General features: G+C 42.0%; 1 protein-coding gene across 1 annotated transcript in view; it reads right to left on the reverse strand.

Annotated features, from left to right (window-relative positions):
* Positions 1-17,893, reverse strand: part of rapgef5a (Rap guanine nucleotide exchange factor (GEF) 5a) — a 109,428-nt gene extending 91,535 nt beyond the window's left edge. Inside the window, exons 1-2 of the mRNA XM_085988454.1 lie at positions 17,164-17,893; positions 125-203 (exon numbers count right to left, since the gene is read on the reverse strand). Coding sequence (XP_085844580.1) covers positions 125-203; positions 17,164-17,458 — 374 coding nt within the window. The 5' untranslated portion in view covers positions 17,459-17,893. The remainder of the gene's footprint in view (positions 1-124; positions 204-17,163) is intronic.
* Positions 17,894-20,181: the final 2,288 nt, after the last annotated feature.

Below are 20,181 nucleotides of genomic sequence, written 5' to 3' on the forward strand. Positions count from 1 at the left end.
TTTATTTTTGCGACATTAAGGGGTTCTGTCCTTATCAAAAGTTATTCGACAAACAGCTTTATAACCATCATAATCCTTTACATATGAGTTGCTTTTCAGCATTTGTAGAAGCCAGAAAGGATATTGCCTCAGTAATGCATGACACAAGTCACTGGTTGACATGAAGACTGTGTATGTGAGAAGAAAATCATCCAGCAAGATATCTGCAAAACAAAACTTTGTTAAGCTGAAGTGTTTGAACAGTAAAGTGTTGAGTGCTGAATTATTCTCTGCACAAAATATATGAACCCTGCTGGTACCAACGTTTAAATGATTATTTCCTTTTGCTGCTCCTTCAGCAGCCCAATTCACGACTGACTTCTCACAATCAATAAGGGTCAGTTTCACACAACTTAACTAAAGTCATTCCAGGATATTCTCTTGTACCTAACTGCATCAGAAAACTTTTTCATTTCATGTCTGAGACTTCCTTTTTATGTGAGCAACATATTTCTGTTGAAATTGCACTAACTCAGACTCCTGCTTATGTCATTACCCAGATGCTCCAGTAGAAACTGACAGTTAAAAACTTTGAGGTGCAATGCTTGCTTAAAAAAAATGGCTTCAATTAATACATTTTAATAAATTGCAGTCTACTTCTACTAAGTGTGCATGTGGCTATTTGCAAAAGAATAATGGCCCAGAAATTCGGGTCTCCACGGGTGAGTATGCACGGGGTACTCACCTGTAAGCCCAATGGAAGTGCCGGTTTCCTGCATGCACTGCGCATGCGTGGGAAACCGGCACTTCCGTTCCACTGAAAGCAGGGGTTCAGAGGTCGAACGTGTGCGTGGGAGAGGCTGCGCGTGCGCATCGAACTTCGTTTTTTTTTTACAGGTTTTCCCGGGAGGGTAAGTCTGCAGAAGTTAGACATATAAAAAGCAGGCGTAAGACCTGTTTTTTACAAGGTAAGTGGTGAATTAATTAAAATTAAAACATTTTTTCCACAGGTTTATTATTTTTAAATACTTTAAAGAAAGGTAAGTTTATTTTTAGCCCCGTTAGAAAATAAAATGATTTTTTTCAAATATTTAAATTATTGTTTAAAATAGTTATTTCATGTAATTTATAGTTTATTTAAAAATGTGATTTAAAAAAAAAAATTATTTGAAGATTTAGTGATGTTATGGGGCCCGTAGTATTTCTAAGTTTTGACAGCTCTTCCTGTCAGACTTATGAATGGAGCATTCCCTGCTCCAATTGGCTCCCCATGGCCCACATGATCCCAGGGGACGCATAGAACTAACTGCGCCCCTGGGGTATGCAAGCAATGCGCACCGGCAGCTGGACCAGGCCCCGGATCGGAATTCCACGGGGGCCCACAGCTCAACGGCCAGCGTGCTAGGTAAGTGCAGGTTGGGGGCTTGCACTCGCGGGAAGCCCCCGACCCGAATTTCTGGACCATGATATACATACTTGAACTAGAAAATAACACTCCTGGCTGGCCTCCCACGTTCTACCCTACGTAAACTTTGAGGTCATCCAAAACTCGGCTGCCCGTGTCCCAACTCACACCACGTCCCATTCACCCATCACCTCTGTGCTCGCTGACCTACTTTGGCTCCTTGTTAAGCAATGCCTCAATTTAAAAATTCTCATCCTTATTTTCAAATCCTTCCATATCGTCGCCCCTCCCTATCTCTGCTCTTCAAATCCTTCCATATCCTCGCCCCTCCCTATCTCTGCTCTTCTAGTTCTGGCCTCTTGAGCATCTCTGTTTTTAGCCGCTCAACTATTGGTGGCTGTGCCTTCAGCTGCCTAGGCCCTATGCTCTGGAATTCCCTCCCTAAACCTCTCTTTCCTCCTTTAAGACACTCCTTAAAACCTACCTCTTTGACCAAGCTTTTGATCATCTGCCCTAATTTCTCCTTATGTGGCTCAGTGTCAAATTTTGTTTTATAACACTCCTGTGAAGCGCCGTGGGATGTTTTACTATGCTAAAAGCGCTGTATAAATACAAGTTGTTGTTGTTGTTTATTGTATGTATGGTAAAGCTCATGTTGCACCCCCATGTTCTGACTGCCAGGAGCAAATAATAGTTGTTTAGAATTGATTTGATGGATCTGTTGAGCGTTTTTTCATAAAATCCCATATAGACAGAAATGATCATTCCTTAGGGAAATATAAGATGATGGCCTGATAAAGGAATCTCCTTGCAGTGAACATATGGTCGATTGCCAGTATGCTACCTGATGGTGGATTACCAGTCTGATATCATCTTTTGAGCAGCATTATAAAAGAGTTTTAAACAGGGTGATATTTATAAGACAGTTTTCCTATAACAACACTTCAAACATAGCATCATCACCAGGTTGCATTGTATTATCATGATTTGAAAAAGGTTGGTACCCACTACAGTTGCCACGCTTGCTCACCTCTCAGACTGTCGCTTTAAGCTGTTGAATGTACAGGGACTATATGGACATGATTTTTATATTGTGGACCACAAATGGATTTTGGATGTACCTGCACGTGACATGCGTCAAATCACAGAAATATAACCATGATCTGAGAGCAATTTATATAGTATCACACATGGTGTGTGGAAATGAGAAGTAAAGGTCCATATTGGATGCCAGGAGAAGCTTGCATAGAAAGTGCTTTCCGAGGTACATGGACATATTGCTCAAAACTTTTGCCCAACCAAATTCTGTGATTACACAAACAAAATAATTCAATTTTATCGTAGAACTCTTGTCTCTTTGGGAATATTAATTTGATTTTGTTTCACTTGGAGGAAAAAGTATTTTAGTGGGATTTGGGAACAAAACTGTAGCAGTAGTGTTGGTACACGAGGTAATGGAAAGAAGAGACATTGCACGACAACTGCTAACTCTCGGCCTGGGCTCAGGCCAGGTGCAGTACACACTTAGGGAGTAATGGGTCAGGTGGGATGTTAAAATTTAAAAAATCTCAAACTCGAACCCAACCCACCTCGAACCAGCCCACTTCTGGTTTTAATAGAGGTGGGATGGAGAGTGGGCAACCACCCAGCTCCCAGGAGGCGTGTTGCACATTTAAATATTTTAATGAGGCTGCGTGCCTCAGATTTGATCTTTCAGCTTTAATGCTGGCCAGCCCGGTTTTCCGGGCCTCAGAAAACCCGGCAGCTAACGGGAGACGTAGATTGCTGCATGGAAGCGGTAAGTGCCTATCCAGCACTGCTTGTGGGCAGAGAGGAGCAGGAGTGCTTCCCCCGGCCTCCCAAGCTAACCTGCTTCCCTCCCCACGATCAGGCACTGCTGCCCCATCCCCCCTGTGATTTGACCATTCCCCGCGATCGGACGCCCCCATAATCACCGATACCGCTGCAATCACCGACCCCCCAACCCCCCATCTCTGCCTCCAATCCCTCTCCAACCGCCGTGATCACCCCTCCAGTCCTCCAAATCACGCTGTACCCAGCTCCCCCACTCCTCACAATCTCTATCCTGAGGAGCAGGACCCCTACCTGCTCTTGGGCTGTGGCCTCTTTTGCAGCGTTCCCCACCCGACAGGGAGCCAAGCCTGTCAATCAGTGCTGCACAGCAATAATTCTGAGTTGAAATAACTCTGTTCTATGTTTTCAGTACTGACACTGTTAAAATAAACTCTGTATCACAGCTTGTGACATCCTATTGCCATTCTCTCCCACTGAACTGAGTCATGCAGATCAGGAAGCCTTACATTTAACTCTGTTGCTTCCCATGGTTGAATATTTTGCTATCTATTCGAGAGAAAAAAAAAGGAAGATTTGCACCATTCAGGAGGAACTTTGTGTTGGCAGCGTGCTTGGTGTTTGAAAAGAAAGACTTGCATTTATATAGCGTCTTTCATAACCTCAGGATGTTCCAAAGCGTTTTAGTCACTCTTGCATTGTAGGAAACGTGGCAGCTAATTTGCATACAGCACGCTCCCACAAACAGCAATGTGATAATGACCAGATAATCTAGCTGGAATTTTCTCCAGGTAGGCGGGTTGGGGGCGGATGGCCTCTGAAGCAGGCGGGAAACCTGGGAGGGGGGGAAGAGAGGATCAAGGCCGGCCACTGGAGGATTGTGGCCGGCCTCTGCATCATCGGTGATGTGGCCTTATGGTGGGGATTGGAGGCCTCGTGGTGGGGTCTCTGATCGCAGGGCATGGGTTAGGCAGGGACCCTGGATCCAGGAGGCAAGTATAAAGCCACTTAACTCCTGGATGCAGCAGTCCCCACCTCGGTTTAACTGCCGGGTTTCACGAATTGTGTGAAACTCGGCCACATGCAGTTAAATTCAAAATGGATTAAAACCGGAAGTGGGCGGATTGGAGGTGGGATCAGGTCGGGAATCCCATTTTTAACAATTTAACTGCCCCCACACCACAAACCCACCCATCTTTTAGGGGAAAATTCCAGCCTCTGTTTTAGTGATGTTGATTGAGGGATAATTATTGACCAGGTTAACTCCCCTGATCTTCCTCGAAATAATGTCATGGAATCTTTCACGCCCACCTGAGAGAGCAGACGGAGCCTTGGTTTAACATTTCATCCGAAAGACGGCACCTCTCTCAGTACTGCACTGGAGTTATTTGGCGCTAGGCATTTTCTTCATCGTGCTAAGTGATGGAGCTGGCATCGCAGGCCTTGAGGGTTGAGGTGTTAATTTCCCTCCTGACGCAATGTGGGAATTGATTCCGTGCATATTGTATTTGAATGTCCTTGTGTGCTGATATTGTGTAGCTCAGTGTGAGTTTTCTGTGAAAGCTGGGAGTAGACAGAAAACACTTCTTTGTGCCTATTATTTGTTTTTACTTGTCTGAAAGGAGTACAAGGCAAAATGTCAGGAATTTATTTCTTAAAACTGTTTCTTTTACAAATATTCATTAAATTCCATTTGCAATGAGATGAGATAATTTGGGCCTATTCCCCCAACCCCCTTGCACCTCATTGCTTAAGAGTGAAAGGCATCAGCTTGTACTATGCGTCACACATCGTTTTGGACAGACATACCACCATTCCTGCTGTCAATGCTTCAGGTCTCTCCACCTTTGAAGGCAATTAGTTTTTCTGTACAGCTGCAAAATGTCATCACAGCTTACCCAGGACAGCCTGAGGCGGATACTCCCAATTAACTGGTCCCGTGGGCAACCAAATGTAGAAATGAGGGCTTTTTCCTCCTATTTGTGATATAAGTTCTTAATTTTGCAATTACAGTAGTCATCATGTAACCTATAGCAAAAATGAATGAACTGTTTTTTAATTTTCTGCTGTACTCTTATAAAGCCAACAGTGTATATATATGGGTATATAATGAAGATATCAGAAAATGGTTCCCGATAGTGAAACTGCAATAGTCGCCAAAAAGACATCATTATGGCAGAAAAAGCACAACTACCTTGTACAAACACACAAAATTGATGCGCATGAAAAGACCAGCTGGTCCATCAAGCCTGCCCCACACCATGATGGTTGGACCGACATAACTAAACACTTCTTCCCCCCTAACCCCCCTCCCCATTCCTGCAGCCATGCAATCTCCTGGGAGAGGCAAATAAACAGAGAAAAACCCAGGGTCCATAAGGGAAAGAATACTCTGGAAAATTCCGCTTCAACCACCTCAAGCAATCGAAGTTGAACGAAGTCAAGATCTGGACTGACACGTACTTGAAATTCTAGTTTTCTTCTAAACTCGATGATATTGTCAATTATGTCACACATAGGACCCTGAAATTCCAAGGGAAACTAGGAGAAGCCTCACAGAAATGTTAGGCCATAGACTTGGAGCATCTGAAAGGTTCATTTACCGATGCTCTAAAGTGTAAATCACTTATTTTTTCCTTCCTTTCTACCAGTCATTTCTTCTCTTTTCTCTCCTCAAGGTGTTGACTCCTTGCCAGAGTATAGTATCACAGATGTCAATCATCCACCGACATCTTATCAAAGCAGCCTTGGGTGAGCCTAGATGATGAATGTCAGCAGTGTACTTGACTATAGGGGACATGAAAGCTCAGCTTAATCCTCACCCGACACCCACAACATTCACTGGATAGTGATCAGGATCAGAAATTCTGGCTGATTTTCTGTTCTCTGATCGGGGTGACTGAGGGCAGTTGTGGCAGTTCCCAACACAACCTGAATGAGGTGACTGAATTCAGTATAGACCATGGATTGAACCTGGGTATTTGCTGCTCTGTATGGCTCAGCTTCTCATTCCCTTTGAGGAAGCCCTGGGTTTTGTTGTGTCTGTGTGTTGATAGAGACACTGAAGACAGGAGTTGGTTTCATAGGTGTTTACTAAACAAAGTCTGGAGGGGAACTAACTGATACAACACAATATACAGGCTTATATAGCCCGAGTGGCCATTACCGGCATTAAAGTACACATGGGGCTCTTAAAGGCACATACACTACAATTCCTCCCCTTTTAGCCAACCAGTACATAATATTTTAAGTAATTATTAATTACATGTTACAAGAAAAATAATCCACACATTGCTGCAGTTAATTAATTATAAGTCAGTCTCTCTGGAGGCTTCCTGACTCGGTCCGGATAACGCCTCGGTGGTGTAGTAGTTTCTGGTGGTGTAGTAGGTTCTTTTGGCAAGGCTGATTCGGCTTGAATGCCAGTGTCGGGTTCATCGGGTTCCAGTATCACCGGATCGGAGGTAGATATGGGTATCTCTACTTCATCGTTAGGCGTATAGAGTTGTGGTGTAGGTTGTCCCTTTTCGGATGACTCTATGATTTGGTCAGCATGGCGCCTTATTATGCTTTCTCCGATGTCCACGGTATACATCAGCGGTCCTAGTCGTGTGCAGATAGTTCCAGGCTGCCATTTCTCGGTACGGTAGTCCCGGGCCAAAACTTGTTGACCTATCTGGAAGGTTCCAGTTGGCCTTTCATTCATGCCTTGAAATTGCTGGTTCTCCACGTCCCTTCTGATGTTGGGCTTGATCAAATCCAGCCGGCATCTTAGGCTTCTATTGAAGAACATCATGGCAGGAGTTTGGTTTGTAACCATATGTGTAGCATTCCTGTATGCGAACAAGAAGTTATCCACCTTGTGCTGAAGTTTTATGTCTTCATTACCCATGGCCTTTATGGCCTTCTTGAAGGTCTGGACAAACCTTTCAGCCAATCCATTGGTGGCGGGATGGTATGGGGCGGACGTGTAGTGCTTAACCCCATTGTTTTTTAAGAACTTCCTGAATTCTTTGGACACAAATTGCGGTCCATTATCAGAACAGATCTGTTCCGGCAGCCCATTCCTGGCAAATATGGTCCTTAATACTGTGATGGTTTTTTCCGTGGTGGTGGAGGACATCTTTATTACCTCCGGCCACTTGGAGTGTGCATCAACCGCGATTAAGAACATTGAGTCCATAAATGGACCAGCAAAGTCGATGTGTACCCTTTGCCAGGGAGATGAGGGCCACTCCCATGGATGTAGAGGGGCTTGGGGTGGAGTGGTTTGGACCTTCTGGCATCCTAGGCAGCTCTTGGTCATTTCTTCGATGTCTCCATCGATACCTGGCCACCATACAAACGCCCTGGCTAGGTTCTTCATTTTCACTCCACCCAGATGCCCCTCGTGAAGCTCCTTTAGAACTTTATCCTGGAGTTTGGGTGGAATCACCACTCTGGATCCACACATCAAGGTTCCTCGGCACACTGACAGCTGTTCTCTTCTTTGCAAGAATGCTGGCAACAGTGGTTTGCCATGTGCTGGCCATCCCTTCACTCGTAGACTCGTGAGAGAGTCGGGTCATTTCTAGTTTCCCTTTCAATGGCAGAATTTGTTACTGGTAGACATTCGACTATGGTAGAGTGGAAAATCTCCACTGGGTCTACGGTAGGTGCTTCTTCTACCGTTGGCAACGGTAGGCGCGATAACCCGTCAGCATTCCCATGCTGTTTTGATCCTTTGTATTCTATGTTGCATTGGTGTGCCCCTAGCAAAAGGGACCACCTCTGTAGCCTTTGCGCTGTCATAATGGGAACACCCTTTTTAGGGTTGAATATGGAGATGAGGGGTTGATGGTCAGTCAACAATGTAAATTTTTGTCCGTGTAGGTAATGGTTGAATTTCTTCACTCCCCATACCAGGCTGAGTGCTTCCCTGTTGATTTGGGCATAGTTACGCTCAGCTGAGTTCAATGAGCGTGACGCAAAAGCTATCGGCCGTTCCGAGCCACCAGGGAATTTATGCGATAATACTGCTCCTACGCCGTAAGGGGATGCATCGCACGCCAGTCTGATTGGCAGTGATGGGTTGTAATGAGCCAAAACTTCTTTGGACGTGATTAAGTCTTTGCATTTATGGAAGGCACGTTTACAGTCTTCGCTCCATTTCCAAATTACTCCTGTTTGTAGCAGTTCATTAAGAGGGTGTAGAAGAGTTGATAAGTTCGGTAAAAATTTATGATAGTAATTTATCAATCCCAGGAACGACCTTAATTGTGAAACATTTTCAGGTGCTGGGGCTTTTATGACCGCTTCAATTTTTTCAGGTGACTTATGCAACCCTTCCTTGTTAATTATGTGGCCACAATATGATATTTGATTCTGGAAAAATTCGCACTTGGGGCGATTTGCTCGTAGGCCCCGTTCTCTCAGCCTAGTGAGCACCTGCTCCAAATTGGTAAGGTGCTCGTTGTCGTTTTCTCCTGTTACAAGGATGTCGTCTAGGTAGCATTGAGTCCCCGGAATCCCTTGCAGGACTTGCTCCATAGCTCTTTGCCAGATAGCTGGAGCGGATGCTACTCCGAAAACCAGTCGATTGTACTGGTATAGGCCTTTGTGTGTATTTATCGTGAGATACTTTTTAGAGGCCTCTTCAACCTCCATCTGTAGATATGCCTGTGCCAAGTTAATTTTGGTGAAACGTTTCCCTCCGGATAGTGAGGCGAAAATATCTTCTATCCTCGGAAGAGGATACTGTACCATGTGAAGGACCGGGTTTACAGTCACCTTGAAGTCTCCACAGATGCGAATTTTTCTCTGTTCTTCAGATTTATCATTATTCAACGTTTTCTTCATGACCGGGACGATGGGTGTTGCCCACTCGCTCCAATCTATTTTGGATAATACGCCTGCCTTTTCCAAATTCTCCAGCTCTGCCTCAACTGCTGGACGAATTGCCTTAAAAAACTTGGGAATTGCCCCATCTTCCACTTTTATTGAGGCGCTGATGCCTTTCAAGGTTCCTAGTTTCTCTTGAAACACTTCCTTGGCGTTGGCCAAGATGTCTTTTAATCGTTCAGGTATGATGTCATCATCATTTTTTTCCTTACTGGTCACTGTCAGTGCCTGAATGGAGTGCCAGTCTAAACGTATTTTCCTGATCCATTCACGTCCCAACAGCGGTGGACCACCATCTTATAGAACGTATAAATACAACTTCTGTATTTCCTTGCCGTTGTATACAACAGGCACCCTTATTTTTCCTTTGGGGTATACTTTCTGCCCCGTATATGTTTTCAAGATAATGGATGTGTCTTTTAAAGGTATATGCAGAAATAGCCGCTCGTAATCCCGTCGATTTATGACGGTCAGAGCTGATCCTGTATCTAGCTCCATTTTAACTGGGGACCCTGCTATTGTGAGGGTAACCCAAATGGTCTGGTAATCTTCTTTGGCAATTACATTATGTAATTTGAGAGAGCTTAGTCTCTTGTTTCCGGAGTCGTTATCGCTCTTCTGGTCTTCGGAGCTGCTGTACGTCATCATTTGTACCTTTCTGTGCTTTTCCTTATTGATTTTTTTTCTGTTAGTGGATTTTTTGTTTCCAGATTGGCATACACGTGTAATGTGTCCCATCTTTCTGCATTGCCTGCATGCTTTGTCCTTGAACCAGCAGTCCCTCTGGTCATGGGTGGATCTGCCGCAGCGATAACATCTCTCGAAACCCCGTGTCATTTCATGGGTGCCGAAGTCCTGTGGCTTTTGCTGTATTTCTGCAGCTCCTCTTGCACTGAAAGCCTTGTCCAGTGTCAAATCTTTCTCAGAAAGTAGCCTTTTTTGTGTTCCTTCACTTAGGAGACCGCAGACGAATTTGTCTTGTAGAGAATCTGCCAGTCCTGCCCCGAATTGGCAGTGTAGGGTATCAACAATCTCCTTAAAATTCTTGTCCATTGGTTCGGCTGGAGTGATTAAGTTTCGTAACAGCTTATATGTCTTTGCGCCCATTAGATTTAGAAGTACTGAAGCTTTTTTTTCATCTTCTATTCCTTTTGCGGTGCAATATACCTCCACTCTTTCCACATATGTGGTCCAATCCTCTATCTTGTTATCAAAAGCATCAATATTGCCAGACTTAGGCATCCTAGAAAAAAAATGGCGCTTCCCGCGCTTCCCCGCCGCTGCTGCCGATGACAACGCTGTTTCCCGCGGTTTCCGTTCTTTTTATTTATTTATTTACAGTTGGAGACTCGTTCCCGCCGGACTCTCTCTCTAGGTCTGAACGCCGACCTGCTTGCAGCGCCGGCCGTCTCCCGAGTGCTCCCTCCCCGTCTGTTACTGCTTGCCTCCGCTTTCGCTGCTTGGCCTAGCTGTAGAGCCAGCCGCTGGAGCCCCAGCCCGACGCCCAGGAAGGATTATTGCAGTACCTGCCACCAGCTTGGCTAGCTGGTGAAACCACAGCTTCTTCTTTTTCTTGATTTTTCTTCAACTTTGGACGCCAGAGGAATCGATGTCCTTGAGGTGCTGCCGAATTGCAGGTAAGCCTGTTTCCAATTCGTCGCCACTGTTGTGTCTGTGTGTTGATAGAGACACTGAAGACAGGAGTTGGTTTCATAGGTGTTTACTAAACAAAGTCTGGAGGGGAACTAACTGATACAACACAATATACAGGCTTATATAGCCCGAGTGGCCATTACCGGCATTACAGTACACATGGGGCTCTTAAAGGCACATACACTGCAGGTTTTAATAAATGTAACGCATCCAGTCTGGTACAATATAAACAAGCAATCTGCATGTTTTGCACTTTCTTTTTGTTGAAGATTGTTTGTATAATTTTGTAGTCTAGAAAAAATGTTTCAGCTACAATTTACCAAAAAACAAATATCTGCAGTGACTGTTTAAGGGAGGTGTATTTACGGAGATTTTTAATCCTTTCACTGTTTAGCTCTGAATGAATGAAATCTACATTTTGTCAGCTTAAGCAAGTACATTTCATAACTCTGGAACAGTTTGTGAATGAAAACTGGATAATATTCAACAAGAATGAAATGACAGTATCTGCAAGACCAGAACATACCAGTGAAAGAATATTCCAAAAAAAACACCAGCACTTAGGCTAGGAGGGGAAAAAAATCAGTCAGGGTTTCCACTCCTGATTGTTATCCAGCAACCCCAGCTAGAAAGTGTGAGTGTGTGGATGATGGGTATGAGCGGGATTGAGCTTGGCTCTGATGATCTCTACGTTTGAATAGCCTGCTGCCACTCACTGTCTAGATTCACACAATGGCTGCTAGAGAAAGGCACCAAAAGGCTCTGGTATCATGGAACTGAACCATAACAGTGAGTCAGCATCTTCAAGTGAGTTGGGGAGGAAAAGTCAGGATAGAATAACACAGCGATGCTCCCTTTGGACTGAACAATAGTTTAGCTGAATGTTTGCCTATTGATGAAATATGAATGTGAGTATTAAAAGCTACACGATTTATGTACACACTGCTTTTCTTTTGAAAGAACTGTAGCCCACAGATATAAGAGATTGTCTTGGGTTAGAAGGTATCAGTACAATAGTTAGAGGCTCTGAATTTAGAATGACAGAAAACTCTACAGAGCATTGTGCAAAGGCTGAAGTGCTGTATGTGTGGCAGAGATTTAATGCTTTTAGAACTGGGTCTGCAAAGAAGCAGTTTAGTAAATAAAACCATGACTATGAGGTATTGTTATGATTTACAGCAGTTATCTCTACCAGTAGAATCATTTAGCTGCTAAACTAAAGATGTCACAAACCCATATTGATTTGTGATTATTTTAGCTTAACATTTAACAATCAGTGCAGCTCACTGCTGTGCTGTATTGCGGAATGGAGTGTGAAATGTGCTGGCAAACTCCCAGTTGTTCTTCAGTGATTGATGGGACGAATGCCGGTTGTGCCTTAAGGTATTAGCAGTTAAGTGAAGAGTTTGAACTCGGTATTCAGAGCTGTTGGATTATTCCTGCAATAACCTGCAATGCCTCTGAACATTGCACGGTATTACAAGCAAGTTAAAACACATACCAGTGTATTCTGGAAAATAATAATTAGGTTAGATAGGCAACGCTAACAGCATATTAAGATTTTATATTTTGCTGTTTTTGTTAAATATTAAGAAACATTGTAATAAAACCTGCTTCCACCTTATGCATTTAACAATTTTCAATGGATTTCAAAAAGAACATCAGCTCATTATCATTAGGTGAAAATTCCACCTTAATTTATTCAATAATTTAATTGGGATACTTATCCAATAATTTAATTGGGATAGTAAATCCAATAATTTAATTGGGATAGCAAATCAAATAATCAGAAATTAAAATCTGACTGTCTAATTGGATACTTTGAATATAAACAGAAAGTCTAAAGGCAGTTGCTGTCCCATCAATTTTCCATAACTTTCATCTGGGATGGCTAGGAAGGAGGTAAATGGAAGTGAGCTGCTTGCAGAGGACAGGAGAGGAAAGCTGAGACTGCAGTAGTGTACATAGGGGTGCAGTAGTTATGGTGCAGGACTAGCATTCCAGAGGTTATGAGTTCAAATCTCATGATGGTAAAATTTAATTCAACTGGCACTAGGGGAAAAAAGCAGTGAAAACTGCAATCTCAATTGGTTTACTAATGTCCTTTAAGCCTGGCCTACTTTTGACACCAGTACCCCACTACATGATGTGAGGAAGGAGGAGGCCATTAGTGCAACTAGGGATAGAGGAACAGCACCTAGTAAGGAGTATGTGACATAAAGCAATACTACATAGGAATGAGTGTGTTAAATATAGGGATAGGAGACAGATGTAAATAAAGGGATCATACACAGGTATGAATACTACCTAGCCAGGGTGGGTTATATAGAGGATAACACAAACAGGAGAGGGATACAAAAGATTCAGATGTATTCGAATGCTGCATTAATTTTGCTTCTCCTAATTAGGATATCGTGCAAATCGCTTGGTCATAAAGAGAAGTTCAAATTAGATCATAATTAGGAGAGAACAATGAAAGTAGCTTACAAATTCATTGGAACCCTGAGATGTATCACTGTCTTGCATCTAGGTATGTGTTAGTGCCTACATAACAACATTCATTGTGTGTACAGCACTTTGGGACATTCCTGAGAGATGTAATAAGGCATTATACACAAGACCGTTAAAGTCAGACTTTATTACAAATTTAAAAACTCATTTTTGGGGGTGCTTTTCAGTGTTTATTTTTAGCCTTAAAAGCTGGGAGAAATTGGGGGGGGGGGAAATCAGTAAATATCAGTTTTTATTTTACTTTGAACATTATTGAACCTCAAGAAAACAAGCAAGAGACTATCAGTTAAGCTAAATGACAGTCCAGTTTATTTACAAATCAACAGGGGGGGAGGGGTGGCGGAAATGTGAAGGTGTGAAAAACCGAATAAAAGAAAATCAAGTCCACTTAGAAATGTCATAATTTCTGTCTGTAACCTAGACTATTAAATTGCCAGCATCTTTTTATTGTTTATATATTGATCACCTATCGCTTTCCTTTCTCTCAACCTGTCATTTTATTTGTGTCAAAGGCATGTGCAAGTACTTGAAACTTAGAATTCACACGGTCCAGGATAAATATATTAAACAAACTGTGTGCACTAACAGCCATCATCACAGGCACTATTTCTACTGTAATGTTGTTATAAAGTTGTTCTTGAATTATACGGCAATATATTTTGCTTTCACCACATAAACTGGGAGCTACAGAATTCAGATGTCTCTAACCTATAAAAATCTATTTTTTTATATTAAGCTGAGTGGAAATCTTTCAGTCCTTGGTAATGACATTGAAACAGCAAAATAGTTATGCCTGTTCTTGCTCCATCAATTAACACAAATACACTGAAGGCACAAACGTCATTCAGAAATACGGTTCAGAAATGCAGTCTGACTTTGTAAATGGTGTACTCTGCTAATGAGATTGTGTTATGCATTCACCTGTTCTGATACTGAAAGGGCAGGCAGGTCACAGGATGCGTGCGCATTGCGCTAGTGACATTATAATGTATAATGTGTACACATGTCATCATGAAAATTACTTGGGCAAAAATACACAGAATCAAGCAATAACATTACACAGAGAATATCTGATGCTGGATAAGTCAGATATTGCCACTAGACAACAGAAGTAAACAATGCTGCGATAGATTGTTGAAGACCCCAAAGGCAAGTGTCACTCAATAGGAGTCACAATCACTCAATTTGTTTTCAAAATGTAATCTATTTTATGTATGTCACTCTGAAAAAAAGAAACATCTCTATATTTTTCTATGGTTCTTGCTGATCATAAATATCACCTTATTACTGACAACACAGCAAAAGCTCTTGGAAATTAAGGCCTGGTATAAGTAGAGAAATGAAGTGAAAAAAATAGAATAATTAGGTAAGGGTTAACAGAATAGCTATAATAGATACTTAGGTGAGAGTTATCGGCTGATTTTTTTCAGTTGAGTGGTTTGGTTGACACAGTACACAATGTATTAACACTATCTGAATTTCAAAATTGGGTTACACCATTTACTTTCTTCCTAGTATTTGTTATTATTTGTTTAAGAAATGTCACTTGTGAGTTTTCTTTTAAAATGATGACTTTACTGTCATGATCTAATGTTGGTTGGCAGCATGGCATGGCAGCTCGAAGCATATGGGGTTTTGGTGGTATAAGTACTGCAAAATTGACTTACAGGAGTAAAGTTGGATTTCGCTATACTTCACCTGATTATTTGCTAAGCATCCTATGCTGTATTATATACTTACTTAAATTGTTCTAAATTATTGAATAATATTGAATATGACAGTGCACAAAACAGGGACAAAATATAGAAAACCATTTATGTTGAATGCACTGTCAAGAATGGAACATTTGAGTTGCACTACTTTTAACCAAAGTAAAAAATAGAGCAGAGGGGAGAACTAGTTCACTGAATCCAATAGCAGAATTTAGTAGTGATTTTATATAAATCTTAATTAATAAAAAAGTGGGGACATCAACAGTTCTTTATGTTCACCTGTTTGTTGCTGACAGCTCCTCTGGAGAACTTATCTTTTTTTTGCTCAAAGACAAAGTTAGCAAATTTTGTTTCAAACATTTGGGGTGGATGGTGGAACTGAATTATGAGCTGACAAATGGGGATCAATAACTCAGGCCATGTTAGGAGCGGGCAGGGAAGAGGGCCAGAGGGAAACCCCCGCGGAGAGTTCAGCACGAGGCCCAGGCTAGTTTAACTCCCAGGCCTCACTTCAATGTAGCAGCACTGCCTTCTAGCTGAAACTGGCTGGAGTGAGGTCAGGAGCAGAAATTGAGTGAGAAGTCCAAGGACTCAGGGGATGCAAAGGAACGGTTCCTGGCATAAAGTTAGTGCTGGGGAGGGGTTTTAAAGGAAGATGCCAGTGCTGGCAAGGAGAGGGAAGGATGGGCTGAGGAGGCCCACGGACACCTTGAGGAGCTCAGGGGAGCACTTCTGCTCCTCTTGGCCCACAAGGATTCCACATGAATGTAAATTTTGATACTCACGGCACTCTGTGCTATCCCCCCAAGTCATGCTGTCGTGTTTGCCGCTATAAATCAATAGCAGAAGAAGCAAACCAAGGATTAAAAAAAAAATTGTAATGCCTTAGAGCCCCACAGGCCCACTAACACTGTAACACAGTGGCACCGTGACATCCCTCCCACACCCTGCCGAGGCAGCAAAAGTAACACGAGACGCTTGCCAGGATTTCAGATGGATTCAGGGTTGTAGGCAATGGGTGGATGGAAGTTCCACTCTGCCCTACTCCGGGGCCTCTCCAGGAATTTCGGGGCTGAAAAATGCAACATTGTTTATTCAAAAGCATACAGGATTTTGGAAATTTTCCAACATTATCCAATTAAACCGAGCAAGGCACAGTCAAAATTCAAAATGATGTGCAGCACATTCTATAGAATCCCATGGGTTTGATTACTATGTTAGAATTCAATGTCAAACTTTTAGCACAAGCTAGTAGCAGCCAGAAAAGTAATATTTCAGTTTGAAGTGCCTCCACTAAATGTAATGGACCTACAGCTTGGCTCAAGGAAGTGTTTGTTTTAATGAGGTTAATAAGGCGGCTACCATTATATCTACAGATTATTTTCTGGCATGAAATTCATCACCATTTAAAATTCAATAGTAATAAATGACTTGTGTTTGCCTTAATTCTGAACCTGGTTTATTTTACGCACAGAGATGTATACATTGCACCCAGACACAAGACATGAACACAACATCCTTCAGAAATTGACCCAAAGGATTGTAGGGTTAGGGTTGAAGTTTAAAAGTCAGTTATAGTTTGGGATCTTCTACTCTCTAACAGTATTAAAGCTGTCATTAGGTTTGCAAAGCTCATTTCATTCCTCTCTGTAATTATTGTTAGATAACAACAATGGTTTACCTCTTAACGGATCACGAGGAAATCCTGAACGTCCTGCCTCATGCATTATGTCACCAGTTAGAGTATTGATAGCCTTTCGATCTTTCTATCCTGAGCACAGTGCATGATTCAGAACCATTTTCACTTATTTTGCTATGGATTTACAATTTGTATCATGGGAAGGGAGAAATGCTGACAGACAGTGGGTCAGTTAACACTGAGAAAATCATTACTCTGAATTTAGCTTTCTGCAAACGATAGTATAAAAATTTGCTTCCAACACTACAGAATGGTAACAAGGGTTAAAACCTCAGAAACTTCAGTAAAATCCTAGAGAACTATTTAACATTCCTTGTGGTACAGCAGTTGTAAAAAGAGTATATTCAGTTAAACAATTAACAAAAATATTTATTTAAAGAAAAATCAAAATAATGATAAATTGAACTTCAAGCATTGTGCACAGGGCCCAGATTAATGGAACCTATGTTAAATAATATAATAATGTAAATGTACCCATTTGATTCAATGGTAAGACTATATATAGCCCTTACCTGTCTCTTTGCATTCACCTTCCTCCAGGTGTATATCATTGAGCAGATGCTCCAAAATCTTCTCGGGGGTCCCAGCCACCACCATGTACCTGTTAGACAGTGAAGATTCGACTGAGTCATCTTCTGCTGAGGATTGTGAAGGATTGCTCCATTCATCCTCCGAATCCTCGTCAATATATTTAAAATAAGGCACATCAAAAGCAGGCAAGGTCACACCAGTACTATCTTCAAAGATTTTGGAAACCCTCTTGTCTTCTATATAGGGATCAAAAACTCTTAGTATTGAACTTCCCATACTGTTCTCTTCTCTTATTTTATTTCTAACTGCCAGCACCTTACATAATATCAGTGTTGGGTTTTGCTCTTTCCCACTGTTAGGCTCCAGCTGATATGATCCATCTGGCTGCAGAGTGCTCTGCAGAGTATGTGAACCACTTACCTCCAATCATTTTGGGCACTCCCTGCTGTGGGGGCTGGGCTAGATGACGACACTTTTTTCAGGATGAGTACATCTTGGCCTCGTTCTTTCACTCGAACTGTGTTCACTTCATCATTCTGTTACATGGGAAAAGAAGCAAATACTGGACTCAAGGGATTTGCACCAGGAGCTGAACAGAGCAGCTTCATCAGCTGAAATAGAAATTGCTGTGTTATACAATATTCACTTAGAAACCTGACTTTTTATTTTTTCCTTCAGTTAATGCTGTCAACTCACAGCTAAATGCCAATTAATAATCCATGCATGCAAAAAATGTTCTTTAATTTTTGTATTAATGTTTTTTAACACAAAATAAAGATGTTCCATTTTTTCCCCCTATTTACTTTACAAATATATTCAGATTTAAAGGTGGGAGATTAAGAGACAATATTCCAACTCTCTAGTTTTTATGTGGATTCACCACAACGGGAAAAGTGGCAATCTAGGGTGGTATTAATGTGAATTTGGGTGGTATTAATGTGAATTTGCATACTTTGATATAGGTTTAACACAGCTGAAAATATTTTATGCCTGTAGGTTAAAAATGTCAATTGAGGTAATTACTGAGGGAGCAAATCTAATTAATTTAAGTAACACTGCATATTTCAAACAACACCAGGCCTGGTGTCAGCCTTGCCTCAGTGGTAGCACTCTTGTCTCTGAGTCCAAAGGTTACAGGTTCGACTTCCACTCCAGAGGCTTGACTACATTATCTGAGTGGGTGCTACAGTGTCAGAGGTGCTGCCTTTTGGACTTTGCTGCGAGCATATTGCTGCTTCATTTCCCTACATTACAACAGTGACAATATTTCATTGCTTTGGGATAATCACAGACATGATGGGCCGAATGGCCTCCTTCTGTGCTGTAAATTTCTATGATTCTGAGGTTGTGAAAGGTGCTGTAAACAAACTTGGTATTTCTTTCTTTGCATTATAATTCACACTCAACCAGGCCTTAAACTGCACCAACAGACAAAAGTCATTTGAGTGAAGTCATATTTTTTGCAATTTTTGGAAAGTATCATACTGAACATCATACACTAGTACTGATAAATTTTGCCCACATTGATGTGCACTAAATATGTCGAATGAACTCTTTTGGACATTTCAATATATTATTGCATATTGTATATTTCTAATGGATATATTGAAAATGGATGCAAGTGCAACTTTTACATGGAGCAAATAATTTATTGTAACGGTCGCAAGTTAAGGCACCCAACATGAATATTTTACGCACAGGAGAACCCAAAGAGAAAGAAAGCAGCACAAGTGACTGACTATTCCAGAAGCTGTTAATCACCATTAGGATCATCTGACAAATCGCTGAAGGGTTGAATGTACATTTGAAATTGGATTGACAAACTAATTAAGAGGCAGAAAGGTGACGGAAGTAAGAAAAAATAAACATCTAGTACTTCAAGAATCAGGAAAATAATACAATAAAAAATTGTATCCATGAACTTATTTTCACTAAAAAAAAATAATAATTTATTCTCAGGATGTGGGCGACACTGGTAAGACTGCATTTATTGCCCATCCCCAGTTACACTGAGAAGATGGTGGTAGGCCTCCTCTTTGAACCGCTGCAGTCATTGTGGCAATGCTGCTTCCACATTGATGTTAGCTAGGACGTTCCAGGATATTAATCCAGTGATGATGAATGACTGGCAATGTATGTCTGAGTCACAAGCATGTGTGACAACGTAGGGGAACTTGGATTTGATGATGTTCCTACAACATTGCTGTACTTGTCTTTCTTGGTGGTAGAGGTCATAGGGAAGGGAGGTGCTGTAAAAGTAACCTTGTTGAGTTGCTGCGATACATCCTGCAGCTCATACATACTGGTGGTGGAATTTGAGTCCAACAACAGGGGCACCAATCAAGCAAACTGCTCTGTCTTGAATGGAGTCTTTTGGGTGTTGTGGTAGCACTAATCCAGGTGAGTGGAGAATATTCCATCACACTCCGGACTTGAGCACTTTAGATGAGGAGGCTTTGAGGGATGAGGTGAGGCACTTATCGCAGAGTACCCAGTCTCTTCCCTGCTCTTATAGCCATGGGTGTTGATATGGCTGGTCCAATCCAGTCCAGTTCAGCTTCTGGTCAGTGGTGACCCCAAAATATTGATGGTGGAAGACTCGGTGATTGAAGATCAAGAGGAAATGGTGGGGCTTTCAATGGTCATTACCTGGCAATGTGTGGTGTGAACGTTACCTGCCACTTGAGAGCCCAAGTCTGGAAGTTGTCCAGGTCCTGCTGTAAGTTAGCATGGGCAGCTTCATTATCAGAGGAGTTGTGAATGGAGCTGAACACTGTGGAATCATCAGAGAACAGCTCCACTCCTGACCTTATAACAGAGTGAAGGTTATTGATGAAGCAGCTGAAGATGGTTGGGCTGAGGACACTTCCCTTAAAAACTCCTGCAATTACATCCTGCGGCTTTGATGATTTGTCTCCGATAACCACAACCACCTTGCTTTGCATCACGTTATGACTCTAGCCATTGAAGCGTTTTCCAGTTGACCCGTATTGACCAGT

The sequence above is a fragment of the Somniosus microcephalus genome, chromosome 5, assembly GCF_052327205.1.
Source record: "Somniosus microcephalus isolate GS21.2 chromosome 5, FLI_Smic_1.0, whole genome shotgun sequence".
Lineage (NCBI taxonomy): Eukaryota > Metazoa > Chordata > Chondrichthyes > Squaliformes > Somniosidae > Somniosus > Somniosus microcephalus.